Consider the following 15,755-nt stretch of genomic DNA (forward strand, 5'->3'; position numbering starts at 1 on the left):
AGAACACTGAGCTATGACAACTGGCCGAACCACAGGACCCTGCACTACCTGCCGGTACTTCCTTTCTAATGATACATGTGCTCTATAATAAACCAATACACAGCGCTCCGATAGAGATGGTGAAAACGGCTAGGTCATCTGGACTAATAGAATGTTGTAGCATTATCGTACTTACAGTAGACAAGTTTATTGTTGTTTGATGAGGTATTGAACTGTTCTATCATTTCACATGTTGTTATTGTGGCACGCTAGGCTAGGACTATACCTATACGTACACATATTTCACAGCATTAGCTGATGTTTGGGAACTGCATCTGAATGGATTGCAGACGGAATATAGACGGATTTACAATGTTAGCATTCTGAACATTAAACATACTGTACACTCCCATATGCCCTGAGATATATTTCTGTCTCAGTGCCGTGATGTTTATTATTTATTAATCCCAATCAGTATTTATTATCAGCTAGTACATCTCACTAAATGTAACTGATTTGAACAGTGCTGCTAATGAACTGGAATTTTATTTGGTACTGTATGTACATGTCCGAAAGCACCAGACCAGTAGTAAACATGGACAGGAGAAATTGAGTCATCTTTACCTTTCAGAAAAGGGTGAGGGGTACAGTAGTTAAGTATGTGCTCTGACATGCAGTCACAGTCAAACATGGTCCAAACCTCATGTCTTTATCATAATACGTTCCGAACTTATTGCAGTTTTTACCATTGTAGGATGGTCAAAATTAGGGTGACTAAATCAATGGAGGCCAGAGAAAAAAGTGGTAAAAAATCTGAAAAATAATTAAGGTTACCTGACAGGCTTACCATTGAACTCGTCATCTTTCTTCTCAAATCCGGAGGACATAAAACAATATGGAGGTAAGATAGATATTGATTTTGAGACATGACATGTAGTATTTTCATATTTTAGTATATGCTTTTCATATTAATGTGAAGTTCCTGTTCTTTTTTAAAAGACTTCTCACAAAAACAAGCGTATCTCTGTGAAATGTCAAGGGAGCACTGAGCATACCGCACGATTTTTTATTTTCAAAGCCTTTTACATTTAATTCAACTTGTGTCACGCTGATTTTGCTATTTGCGACCCACAACTTGGAAGACGACAACCACAAAATGTAAAAACCTCAACAGTTTTGGTGAGAAAGCTGTCCCGCTCTGTCAACATACCTCGGTGCTTATTATTGGATGTATTAGGTTAAGAAATCTCACTTTTTGGATATCATGTTAATGTGTTAATGATGTGTTAAAGAAAGACCCCACTGAACAATAATTTTTTGACTTGGTAAAAAAAAAAGTATAACATAAGGATGTGAAATGTCATCACCAAAGTGCTTTTTTACCTACTCTGGGCAGAGTGGGTAGACACCTTACAGTCAGTCTGAGAAGATGCTTAGAAAAGCACCTTAGTCAACACCATTGTGAGGGGACGTTTTAAAGAAGAGAGAGAATAGTTCACACTTCAGAACAGTTTAGTCTTCTTGTCATTTTTCAAACACAGCAACATGCCTCCAGGACTCCCAGGAAGTCGAGTGTGAACTAATCAACGCGTTTCTGCATGAGCAGCCTGCTTGAAAACACAACAAAACACTGCAAGACCCACTCATTCATAACACCCACTTAAACCACAGAACAAAAAAAGAGGACCCCAAACTGTAGTTTCAAACTGTCAGTTCACCTGGGGACCTTTAGATAGCGATAACTCCATAGCCAGTGACAAAAACACATTGACTGAGTCAGGAGAAGTCTGGAAGAGAGTGCTAGCTACAGAGACTACTCTGGGGTGGCTGGCAGTCAAATGCTGTCTGACAGTAGCAACCACAGTGTACGCACCTGTGAGAACAGTCAGCCACAGTGTATTCACCTGAGAGAGAGTCTGACAGAGGACTGGAAACCCAAGATCTGCTTGCTACAGTACCGAGCGTTGCTAGGAGATCTCTGTGAAGTAATGCGTCATCAGACAACTAAAGTCAGTAGAATTCCACTGATGCCAGATACAATACATTACCAAATGTATGTGGACACCTGCTCGTCAAAAATCTCAGTCCAAAATCATGGGCATTAATATGGAGTTGGTCCCCCCTTTGCTGCTGTAATATCCTCCGCTCTTCTGGCAAGGCTTTCCACTAGTTGTTGGAACATTGCTGCAAGGACTTACTTTCATTCAGCTACAAGAGTATTAGTGAGGTCTAGCACTGATGTTGGGCGATCAGGCCTGGCTCGCAGTCGGTGTTCCAATTCATCCGAAAGGTGTTCGAGGGGTTTGAGGTCGGGGCTCTGTGCAGGCCAGTCAAGATCTTCCACACTGATCTCAACAAACCATTTATATATGGACCTTGCTTTGTGCACGTGGGCATTGCTATGCTGAAACAGGAAAGGGCCTTCCCCAAACTGTTGCCACAAAGTTGGAACCACAGAATCATATAGAATGTCATTGTATGCTGTAGCGTTAAGAATTCCCTTCACTGCTGGGAGACCCATGAGGCGGTGCACAACTGGCTCAGCATCGTCCGAGTTAGGGGAGGTTTTGGCCGGCCGGGATGTCCTTGTCCCATCGCGCTCTAGCGGCTCCTGTTGTCCTTGTCAAAATGCTCGCTGACACGGTCGCCAGGTGTACGGTGTTTCCTCCGACACATTGGTGCCGCTGGCTTCTGGGTTAAGCGAGCATTGTGTCAAGAAGCAGTGCGGCTTGGCGGGTCGTGTTTCGGAGGACGCACGGCTCTCGACCTTCGCCTCTCCCGAGTCCGTACGGGAGTTGCAGCGATGGGACAAGACTGTAACTACCAATTGGATATCATGAAATTGGGGAGAAAAATGGGTAAAAAAAAATGTATTAATTAAAAAGAAGAGGCCTAGCCTGAACCATGAAAAACAGCCCGAGACCATTATTCCTCCTCCACCAAAATGTTAAGTTGGCACTATGCATTCGGGCAGGTAGCGTTCTCCTGGCATCCGCCAAACCCAGATTCGTCCGTCGGACTGTCAGATCGTGAAGCGTGATTCATCACTCCAGAGAAGGCGTTTCCAGTGCTCCAGACTCCAATGGGGGTGAGCTTTACACCATTCCAGCCGATGCTTGGCATTGTGCATGGCGATCTTAGACTTGTGTACGGCTGCTTGTGCTGACATTGCTTCCAGAAGTAGTTTGGAACTCGGTAGTGAGTGTTGCAACCGAGGACAAATGATTTTTACGAGCTACGCGCTTCAGCACTCGGTTGTTCCGTTCTGTGAGCTTGTGTGGCCTACCACTTTGGGGCTAAGCTGTTGTTGTTTCTAGAAGTTACCACTTCACAATAATAGGGGGCAGCTCTAGCAGGGCAGAAATTTGACGAACTGACTTGTTGGAAAGATGGCATCCTATGACGGTGCCACGTTGAAAGTCACTGAGCTCTTCAGTAAGACCATTCTACTGCCAATGTTTTTGTCTATGGAGATTGCATGGCTGTGTGCTCGGTTTTATACACCTGTCAGCAATGGGTGTGGCTGAAATAGCCGAATCCACAAATTTTAAGGTACTTTTGTAATTACAGTGCCTTCGGAAAGTACTCAGACCCCTTGACTTTTTCCTCAATTTGTTATGTTACAGCCTTATTCTAAAATGGATTAAAGAAATCAAATATCTCAGCAATCTACACACAGTACCTCATAATGACAAACCAAAAACAGGTTTTTAGAATTTTTTGCTAATTTATATTTATAAAAAAACAGAAATACCTTATTTACATAAGTAATCAGACCCATTGCTATAAGACTTGATAATCAGCTCAGGTGCATCCTGTTTCCATTGATCATCCTTGAGATGTATCTACAAATTGATTGGAGTCCACCTGTGGTAAATTCAATTGATTGGACATTCATTGGAAAGACCCACAATGCATGTCAGAGCAAAAGCCATGAGGTTGAAGGAATTGTCCGTTGAGCTCCGAGACAGGATTGCGTCGAGGCACAGATCGGTGAAAGGGTACAAAAAAATGTCTGCAGCATTGACGGTCCACAATCCACAGTTGCCTCCATCTTCTTAGAGCTGGCCGCCCGGCCAAACTGAACAATTGGGGGAGAAGGGCCTTACTCAGGGAGTTGACCAAGAACCCGATGGTCTCTCTAATAGAGCTCTAGAGTTCCTCTGTGGAGATGGGAGAACCTTCCAAATGGACAACCATCTCTGCAGCACTCTACCAAAGGCCTTTTATGGTAGAGTTGCCAGACGGAAGCCACTCCTCAGTAAAAGGTACATGACAGCCTGCTTGGTGTTCACCAAAAGGCACCTAAAGACTCTCAGACCATGAGAAACAAGATTCTCTGGTCTGATGAAACCAAGATTGAACTATTTGGCCTGAATGCCAAGCGTCACGTCTGGAGGAAACCTGGCATCATCCCTACCTCAAAGCATGGTGGTTGCAGCATCATGCTGTGTGGATATTTTTCAGCGGCAGGGACTGGGAGACTAGTCAGGATCGAAGGAAAGATGAACGGAGCAAAGTACAGAGCGATCCTTGATGAAAACCTGCTCCAGAGCACTCAGGACCTCAGACTGGAGCGAAGGTTCACCTTCCAACAGGACAACGACCTTAAGCACACAGCCAAGACAACGCACGTCTCTGAGTGTCCTTGAGTGGCCCAGCCAGAGCCCGGACTTGAACCCGATCGAACATCTCTGGAGAGACCTGAAAATACCTGTGCAGCAACACTCCCCATCCAACCTGACAGAGCTTGAGAGGATATATAGAGAGGAATGGGAGAAACTCCCCAAATACAGGTGTGTCAAGCTTGTAGCGTCATACCCAAAAATAATCGAGGCTGTTATCGCTGCCAAAGGTGCGACAACAAAGTACTGAGTAAAGGGTCTTAATACTTTCAGTAACATTTCAGTATATTTTTTTATACATTTGCAAAAATGTCCAAAAACCTGTTTTTGCTTTGTCATTATGGGATATTGTGTGTAGATCAATGAGGGAAAAAATTATTTAATCCATTTTAGAATAAGGCTGTAATGTAACAAAATGTTCAAAAAGTCAAGGGGTCTGAATACTTTCCGATTGCACTGTATAGTGCAGTTGAAGATGCTATTTGTGATAAGTGCCTTTTTTTTTTATAAGTGTCTCAGATCAATACAGGAGGATTCTGGTGGATAGAGAAAATATTTTGATGAGAGTTAGAGTTTTGTTTCGACAAGTCAAACTTCTCAAACACATCATTAGTCATACTTCGGACAACATCTTCAAAATCCTTAGCAGACGGTAATCTCAGTCTTTTAGCTAGTGGGGAAGAGGCATCAACAGTGATACCAGATGAAATTGAATGTCAGATCACTGTACCCTTCATCTTAGCATGTAAAGACCTCCAGCTTTGGGTCAACTTAGTGTTATCATACTGACCTAAACTCTCTTCCTCCTAAGAGGCCAATCTTACACTAGGATCTTCAGACATAACACCATATCTAAAAACATGGCCTGCCTATTTCTGCTGGAAGAATAACCAAGTAGGCCTACAGGCAGCCCTCAAATAAAATGCAGAGTGTGACAAGTCAGGATGACATAATGTCACTGGCATGTGTGACTATGTGTGCACATGAGCGAATGTGTGCATGTGTGTGTGCGCGTGTGGGCGTGCGAGCATGCCTGTGTGTGTGTTTGTGCACATGCATGCGTGCCTGCCTGCGTTTGTGTGTGTGTGTGTGTGTTACTGACCGTGATGGCGGGTCCAGCAAAGGCCAGGCTGAGCAGCATGAGCAGGGGGATAATCTCATGAGTGGACTCTATGTAGGGCAGGCTGAGGCTGCGGTCGTGGCAGCTGTACCCCGAGCGGACCGGCTTGAACACGTCTGTCAGCTCCAGAAAGTACAGACTCACCACCGACGACACCAGGATGGGGAGCTGCCCACGGGTAAACAAACAAACAAACAAACAGATAAACAGAGAGGCAAAACAACAAACATGATATGTCAGAATCATTGCGTGGTTCGATTCACTCATTACTCTGATTCCACTGGAGACAATGTATTCTGAGTCAATATCTCAGTTTTAGAGACCTGATGAAGGGGAAGTTTCAAATCGTAACTATGGTATGTCCACCACCTTTCATCACAATGAAAGTGCAAAAAACACTACATTCATGTTAACGAATCCTAGTTAGAAAGCTAATACATCATTTGGAAATACAACTCATTGATTGCTGCCATGAATCAAAGACATACAAAAGTAGGGAATTAAACAGGTTACTCCAATGAACTCTTAGTGGTTGGTTCTTAGTCTCTAGTATTAGACAGATGGGTTACCTCCCACAATGTTCCAATGGTCTGGGATTTCAGAGACTAGTTGGTTCTAGGAACTACTGGAGCAAAATTAGCACCAGTAGAACATGCATTAAAAGAGCTAGCTCTTCTATGTGATGTAGTCTTGTAAGCTAAGATAGGAATCATCACTGAACTGATTTCACATCGACCTGTCACAGTTCAGTTCTGTCCCTTGTCTTCATCCAAGTAATTATGTCTTAAGTGCTCAGGGAGGATGGGTTCCCAAAGAGGAAAGACACATTTTTTTTTTTTTACAGGATATTACATTCCACACCATCTCCTAAAGCAGAAAGGAAAGAGGTTTGCCACACACTAGGAGAAAATCTCATTAGGAAAAGGGGTCACCTGATAAAGCCAAATAAATGATGATGATAAATCCAATTGGGATTTAATAGTGTACCCACAGAGATTTTGATATTGATATTGCCTCGTACAAACCATCCTGATCTCCCAAGCTTACATTCTGCTTTGCTAACAAGAATGCAGCAGTCAGGATGGTCTTGGAACAGGCTAGGTTGCTATACCTAGTTGGTAGTACTGCAGTGTAATGTTGGGTAAACACTGGGGATCCAACACAATTAATATACCGAGTGAGACATGAATGACTGAAAAAACAGATGTAATTTTAGCATGCAAATGTCAATGTTTTGTAGCTTACTGAACATGTCAATGTGTACCATTGAAAGTCTGTACGACTTACAGTCCAGTAAATAAGTCACACGTAAAGCCAAATACATGTGTAATTAAATGTAAAATCGGTAGCTCTCTGGGATGCAGTGCTGTACAGCATGTGGTCTGTGTTTGGCCTTGGGCATCCATCCTGATGCAGTAATTCCACATTCAGCTCTTAAAAAGCCAGCTAGCATTAAAAGGAGGCTGTGACAGAGTACTCCACTGCTAGAGGAACAGAAGGACATCTTATTGATGCCAGAGTGTTAAAGTGACTCCACTCTTTCTTTCTTTCTTTCTATCTATCTATCTTGATCTATCTACCTATTGATGCCCTCTTATACAATTCCTTTGGAAGATTCAGACCCCTTTACTTTTTTTTAATTGTGTTTTTTCCCCCTCATCAACTACACACAGTATACTATAATAATCATTTTTGCTAATTTATTACAAATAAAAAACTGAAATACATTTTTACATAAATATTCAGACCCTTTACTCAGTATTTTACTGAAGCACCTTTGGCAGCGATTACAGACTTGACTCTTCTTGTGTATGACGCTACAAGCTTGGCACACCTGTATTTGGGGAGTTTCTCCCATTCTTCTCTGCAGATCCTCTCAAGCTCTGTCAGGTTGGATGAGGAGCGTTGCTGCACAGCTATTTTCAGGTCTCTCCAGAGATGCTCGATCAGACTTTGGCTACGCCACTCAAGGACATTCAGAGAATTGTCCTGAAGCCACTCCTGCGTTGTCTTGGCTGTGTGATTAGGGTCGTTGTCCTGTTGGAAGGTGAACTTTCGCCCCAGACTGAGGTCCTGAGTGCTCTGGAGCAGGTTTTCATCAAGGATCTCTCTGTACTTTGCTCCGTTCATCTTTCCCTCGATCCTGAATAGTCATAGTCCATGTCGTTGAAAAACATCCCCTCAGCATGATTTTGCCACCACCATGCGTTACCGTAGGGATGATGCCAGGTTTCCTCCAGACGTGACACTTGGCATTCAGGCAAAAGAGTTCAATCTTGGTTTCATCAGATCTGATAATCTTGTTTCTCATGGTCGGAGAGTCTTTAGGTACCTTTTAGCAAACTCCAAGGGGGCGGTCATGTGACTTTTACTGAGAAGTGGATTCCGTCTGCCAACCCTACCATAAAGGCCTAATTGGTGTAGTGCTGCAGAGATGGTTGTCCTTTTGAAAGGTTCTCCCATCTCCACAGAGGAACTCTAGAGCTCTGTCAGAGTGACCATCATGTTCTTGGTCACCTCCCTGAGTAAGGCCCTTCTCCCCCAATTGCTCAGTTTGGCCGGGCAACCAGCTCTAGGAAGAACCTTGGAGGTTCCAAACTTCTTCCATTTAACAATGATGGAGGCCACTGTGTTCTTGGGGACATTCAATGCTGCATAAATGTTTTGGTACCCTTCCCCAGATCTGTGTCTCGACACAATCCTGTCACAGAGCGCTACGGACAATTCCTTCGACCCCATGGCTTGGTTTTTGGTCAACTGTGGGACCTTATACAGACCTTTCCAAATCATGTCCAATCAATTGAATTTACCACAGGTGGACTCCAATCAAGTTGCAGAATATCTCAAGGATAATCAATGGAAACAGGATGCACCTGAGCTCTATTTTGAGTCTCATAGCAAAGGGTCTGAATACTTATGTAAATAAGGTATGTCTGTTTTTAATTTTTAATAAATGTGCAAACATTTCTAAAAACCTGTTTTTGCTTTGTCATTATTGGTTATTGTGAGTAGATTGCTGAGGAAATGGTTTTATTTAATCCAGTTTAGAATAAGGCTGTATCGTAACAAAATGTGGAAAAAAGTCAGGAGGTCTGAATACTTTCCGAAGGCACTGTATATCACATCTGCAGTGCTTTCCATACATCAAAAACTGTCCAGCCAGCATTATCCACTCGACCAGCAATCTTTAAATATTTATGTTAGGGATATGTAATGACTGAGCTTGTTAGCCCATTACAAAACATTGATAGGGAAGGAAATATTTGAACCATTTTAATTGGAAAACATGAGTTTGAATAAGGGAACTGGAGGTATGATGACCTCAGCATAGTCAACCCTGGCCAAACACACATTCATGCACATATGCACATATGCACATATGCACACACACACACACACACACACACACACACACACACACACACACACACACACACACACACACACACACACACACACACACACACACACACACACACACACACACACACACACACACACACACACACACACACTGCCATGTTCAGCTAGGATAAATATAGGTCAGTGGTACTGTGCCACCATTCTCTCTAGAAGATAAACCACGCAGAATCTGTCAGGAGGCGGAAGCTCACTTCAATTCATCTCTATCCATTGTCAGGATGATATTTACTGTACTAAGGTGCATCCCGGAAGGCACTGTATTCCCTATAACGTGCACTACTTTTGACCAGGGCCCATAGGGCAATTTACACAGAGGACATACAGTTGAAGTCGGAAGTTTACATACACTTAGGTTGGAGTCATTAAAACTCGTTTTTCCACCACTCCACACATTTCTTGTTAACAAACTATAGTTTTGGCAAGTCGGTTAGGACATCTACTTTGTGCATGACACAAGTCATTTTTTCCAATAATTGTTTACAGACTATTATTTCACTTATAATTCACTGTATCACAATTCCAGTAGGTCAGAAGTTTACATACACTAAGTGCCTTTAAACAGCTTGGAAAATTCCAGAAAATGATGTCATGGCTTTAGAAGCTTCTGATAGGCTAACTGACATCATTTGAGTCAATTAGAGGTGTACCTGTGGATCTATTTCAAGGCCTACCTTCAAACTCAGTGCCTCTTTGCTTGACATCATGGGAAAATCAAAATAAATCAGCCAAGACCTCAGAAAAAAAATTGTAGACCTCCACAAGTCTGGCTCATCCTTGGGAGCAATTTCCAAACGCCTGATGGTACCACGTTCATCTGTACAAACAATAGTACGCAAGTACAAACACCATAGGACCACGCAGCCGTCATACTACTCAGGAAGGAAACGCGTTCTGTCTCCTAGAGATGAACATACTTTGGTGCGAAAAGTGCAAATCAATCCCAGAACAACAGCAAAGGACCGTGTAAAGATGCTGGAGGAAACAGGTACAAAAGTATCTATATCCACAGTAAAACGAGTTCTATGTCGACATAACTTGAAAGGCACCTCAGCAAGGAAGAAGCCACTGCTCCAAAACCGCCATTAAAAAGCCAGACTACGGTCTGGAGGCTTGCAAGCCGAAGAACACCATCCCAACCGTGAAGCACGGGGGTGGCAGCATCATGTTGTGGGGTGCTTTGCTGCAGGAGGGACTGGTGCACTTCACAAAATAGATGGCATCATGAGGCAGGAAAATTATGTGGATATATTGAAGCAACATCTCAAGACATCAGTCAGGAAGTTAAAGCTTGGTCGCAAATGGGTCTTCCAAATGGACAATGACCCCAAGAATACTTACAAAGTTGTATTTACAAAGGACAACAAAGTCAAGGTATTGGAGTGGCCATCACAAAGCCCTGACCTCAATCCTATAGAAAATTTGTGGGCAGAACTGAAAAAGCGTGTGCGAGCAAGGAGGCCTACAAACCTGACTCAGTTACACCAGCTCTGTCAGGAGGAATGGGCCAAAATTCACCCAACTTATTGTGGGAAGCTTGTGGAAGGGTACCGAAAAAGTTTGACCCAAGTTAAACAATTTAAAAGCAATGCTACCAAATACTAATTGAGTGTATGTAAACTTCTGACCCACTGGGAATGTGATGAAGGAAATAAAAGCTGAAATAAATCATTCTCTCTACTATTATTCTGACATTTTACATTTTTTAAATCAAGTGGTGATCCTAAATGACCTAAAACAGGGAATTTTTACTAGGATTAAATGTCAGGAATTGTGAAAAACTGAGTTTAAATGTATTTGGCTAAGGTGTATGTACACTTCCGACATCAACTGTAAGTAAGTTGTAAGAAAAGTGTGTAATATAAATTTACCAATTTACAATTTCACAAGCTTTATCATCTAGCTAATCATCTAGCTAGCTACATTAGCCAGAATCTTTGCATTGGTTCCCAGGTTTGCATCGGTTCCCATTTTACTAGATCTAGCTGACTATCATGTAGAGTGTATGCCTACACTTCCTCTACCAATTATAATCTGGGGAGGTCAAAATAATGAAAAACGATCTAACAAATATTTTCATTTTAAAATGTTGATTACTTCTCCTTGCCATTATCATTCACCTGATGATGAGACAAGATGTGAATCATAATTATTTTGCTAACATACTTTGGGTTGCCGGTTTGCCTGGGAGGGGGTCCCTGGTGTAGAAGCTTATGCTATCTAGCGTTGCTGACTAGTGTCGCTAGCATGGCTAGCATGCTAGCAAGCTTTAATGACGATACCAGTTAGTCGTGGATGCGCAAAATCAAGCTAATGCTACTGAACTCATGACAAAATCATGTTTTTACATTGTAGTGGCTATTGATGTTTTGGTTGTTTGTTTTTTGCTTAATGACCTTGCAAATATCATCTGTTTGCATTTCACTATGTGGCTAATCTGGTTTTAGCATGACAAAAATGACTGAAGTCCCAAATTCCTGTGAGATACTGCGAGAATGCAGACTCAGATCCTCAGAACTAAAAGATCTGGTCCTGGATTAGGAGCCTCTCCCTAATCTAAACCAGCAACGTAGTACACCTTTAGTAGTAAGCCCTAAAGGAGAACCCTTGAAAGCTCTCACATGGGATGTATTCATGTACATTAGTCTTTCTAAAAACCTACATAATTAGACTGCAACATTTACCATTTCTAAACCCCAGGTGCATGCAGTCTAATGAACATGAATATGCTGGTAACACAAACAGTCCTATTTCTGTCCCCTATCTTGCCACTGCCAGACAAGACTGTACCTCTAATCTCACTCTGCTTTAACTCAGATCCAGTGATTACAGAAATGAAAGGCAGGGAAGTGACATATGAAGTTAAATAATGGATGGCTAGAAATGGAAAGTGGACTGGTTGGTCGGTGTGGGCTATTTATAGCATGTAACAGCAGGGTTGGAACCAAAATTGTTTAGTTCTGAACAGAACTATTGATGTTATTGTTCCACTGTTCCGACCTGAAAAATATAGTTCTGAACCGGTTCGAACCAAAAAGAGTACTGATTTATATCGTTCCTTTCTGTTCCTTTTAAACCTCTGAAATCAATTCATTTTTTGTACATTTAGCTTGACATTAAATGACTTCACCAGTCAGTGCGGCTAGAGCAACTCTAGACCGGGCAAGCTATAGTTGTTTACATGCGTGATGGACAGAAGTGTAGGGAGCGAGATGCAACTGAAATGTTGTGGGTGGGGAAAGAGCGAGAGAGGATGGAGGAGGAGGCTTGGCTTAAAGTGCTGGGTATATTGTTATGACATGCATTATACTGAATTAGGCCCACATAATTATACCTATGGAGGAGTTGCTTCTATGGAGGAATTTTGAATGTCTTTGAACTTCCGAGAGTTGGCTTAACATCGGACCACAGCTAGCTAGCTAAAAAGCTTGTATGTGCAGAACGGCACCAGAATTAAAAACACGTTTTAGCTTTTTGTAATTAATAAATCCAATGTGCAATGTTATAACTATAGTATCCTTAACTAGCATTGAAAAAGTGTATCCATTCTTCTCAAATGAAAAATCTCTCCCTAATTTCTGAATCACGCTTGTAACTTCAGTAGGCTACAGTAGCCTATGCTTTGGAGGGGGAGACGCAGCACACACACGCACACACACACTGGAAAAAATATTTTCATTTGGCAGGCTGACACAGGAATAATTTTCTGAGTGACTGAGTCAGGGTTTTTCATAGGCGCTTTGTTGGATTTTTTGAGGACTGAAAAAAATTCCTGGAAAATAAAATAACATTATTAACTGGTTCCCATGCTTTAAAATAACGGTTCTGTTCCGGAACAGTATAGATCACGTTCATTCCTGGTTCTGATTCTGTTCCTTCAAGAATTTCGCTATTTTCCGGTTTTTGGTTCTGTTCCCTGAACCGGTTCCAAACCCTGTGTTGCAGCACTGACTAAAGGTATCATCTCACAAGGCAGCAAAGGTGTCCTTCTGAGGATGATGGAGGATGATGATGAGGATGATGAGGATGATGTAGACAACAGTATGTACAGACCTATAAGACTGTAATTAAACCAAGCATGGGTGTCTTGCACACACACATTTAAGTCTTACACCCCTATACGCATGTCATTACAGCCCTATAAGACTGTCATTATAAAAATAATAATAATAATCAAACCATAGGAACCAGTTGAGAGGAAACAAGTGTTCTGTTCCAAAAAAACTAATAAGCATAGCACTCATAATGTATATCCAATCCATGACTTCATACTGAGTGCTATGGTGTGTATGTTCATGTGGACATTGGAAACAGCCAGTGGATCAGAGACATGATGTGGTCAATATTGCCTGCAGTTGAGATGTGTGTTGTGGTGCAGCCATGTGGTTTCTCCTTCTCCAGCAGTGCTGTAAAGGTAGCTGTCAGGAGCAGTGGGATGGTTTTCCACATGCTCTTTAAGGTGAGAGGGGCATTTACCAAAAATAAGATCTTATGAATTGATGAATTAACAAACGGATGAACAAATGAATAAGATAATGAACAAATATGACACTTCTTTGCAACTCCCTCTGTGTATACATTGCAACATCTACATGTAGCCTAGGTATGCCTAATGCTCTGCTTATGCTCTATATTTCAAGAGCTATGTATTCCCCAGCATAAGCCCCACTGGCTCCATTCTGCACTGTATGGGGTGATGCCCTTGTTTCTTGCTAGACCAAAGGGGAGAACTAAACTGGCTTTCCAGTCAGAGAACGGGTTCCAAAAGATGACAGATTTGTACTACAGTACATACAATACAAAACATAACAGTGCAGTACAAAACAGAACATTGCAATACAGTACAGTGCAGAACAGTGCAGTACAGTGCAGTACAGTACACTCCATGTGTTTGATCCATCCTTTGAACATAAAGTTTCCCCCTGTTTAATCTAAAACCGGTTTTCACTACACTGTGTGCTCAAATTGGTTCCACTAGAGACACAAGCCTCAGGCAAGACAAACTCTACAAGGCCACTATAACTCAGAATCTTAATAGAATCAATAAGCAAGGTTCTTTAAAAGTGAAGCCATGGTTAAGATACTAGACGCTCCTCAAAATAACTACTCCCTTAAAATGGACTATTCGCTGTTCTGGCTCGGACAAGGGTTACTTGCTGCACCTGACATGGTGATATAGGTTGTGTAGTTTAAATATCCAGAGACATCACAGGAAATGTGCATGTCCCATTGGTGTGGAGAAGGGATGCTGAACTGCGATGAAAGGCTGTGTTAAAAAATCCTAGATCTACAGTAATATATGGTATTTGGCAGCCACGCTTCATAGGAGACATGAATCGGTTAAATAGAGCTGAGCTGACTTCTGAGTCCTGAATGTTCAGTGTCTGATAGAGTCATATATGCTACTTACTGCCTACCACAGATGTCCAGATTTCCACACACATAAATGCACACACACACACAAACACACGCACACACTAGAGTGCACACGCACACACACACAAACACACATGCACACAGTAAATGTGCATGCTTGTGAGTGATACCTCTGTTTGATCATCTTGTGCATAGTGAATCGTTTGATGCATAGTGAATCGTTTGATGTATAGTGAATCGTTTGATGCATAGTGAATCGTTCGATGCATAGTGAATCGTTTGGTGCTTGCATCCAGAGAACATCAACAACATGTGTTCGATCATGTGTATTGAAACCAAACATCAATACCAATCAATATATGTAATTCATACACATCATGTACATAATTTGAAATTGAACTGCTGGCATTTATTGTTCCATGACTGCAATAGCCTATTATCATTATTCATCTGATTTACCTATTTCTTTGTTTCTTGTTTTTTGATATTTCGTTGCAGCCCTCCTATTCATGCAACATTATTGTTTTTGTTTTTTCGAATGAAATTAGGTGTGTTTTTTTATCATGTTTTCATAGTCATGATTAATGTAACTATCCTGTTATTCTCCGAGTCAGCCCAGACAGTCTTCAAAAAGAGAGAATCAACCTACCTCAACGAAATAGAAGCAGGGCAGCAAGCTGACGCTGTCTTTCGTCATATTTCCTTTTTGTCTTTCTCTTGAAGACATGATTGGTCCCCCGATACTCGATAAAATGATGAAATAATAGCGGTAACCTGCTGTAAGATGGTAAAATGTCCAATACTGCTGTCACACCTGGGTGCCAATATCATACGCGCACGACTGCCCCTCGATTCATTCCGAAGTATACGGTGGATGAAAAGTACGGGTTGCAACCACAGTCGGCATGCACCTCACAAGACTCTCTTAAAAAGACACAGAATCTCCTAACCTGATTTTGAGAAAGTATCCTCGTTGCTAATATCAAAAGCAGATCATTTGCATCTCTTGATAAAGACTTGGCATACACTTGGGCCGCACGAGCAGTCACCGAGCAAAGTCCTTGGAAAGCTGCTATGACATCAGCAGTGCTCTCCTGTTTTACACTCTGGCGCTTGAGGGAAAGGCGCAGGCGCACTCCGGAACGCATGCACTCCGGAACGCATGCATTCATAAACATGAACTGACAGCATTTTAATTAGCCCAGCAGTAAAACAGTCACAGTATACAGTAGATT

At 42.0% G+C, this 15,755-nt stretch overlaps 1 protein-coding gene across 1 annotated transcript in view; it reads right to left on the bottom strand.

Moving 5' to 3' along the window:
- LOC120027672 (2-lysophosphatidate phosphatase PLPPR4) overlaps positions 1-15,247 on the bottom strand; it is a 32,384-nt gene extending 17,137 nt beyond the window's left edge. Inside the window, exons 1-2 of the mRNA XM_038972667.1 lie at positions 15,170-15,247; positions 5,707-5,892 (exon numbers count right to left, since the gene is read on the bottom strand). Of these exons, the coding sequence (XP_038828595.1) occupies positions 5,707-5,892; positions 15,170-15,247 (264 nt within the window). The remainder of the gene's footprint in view (positions 1-5,706; positions 5,893-15,169) is intronic.
- Positions 15,248-15,755: the final 508 nt, after the last annotated feature.

This window comes from Salvelinus namaycush, chromosome 33 (genome assembly GCF_016432855.1).
Source record: "Salvelinus namaycush isolate Seneca chromosome 33, SaNama_1.0, whole genome shotgun sequence".
Taxonomy (NCBI): domain Eukaryota; kingdom Metazoa; phylum Chordata; class Actinopteri; order Salmoniformes; family Salmonidae; genus Salvelinus; species Salvelinus namaycush.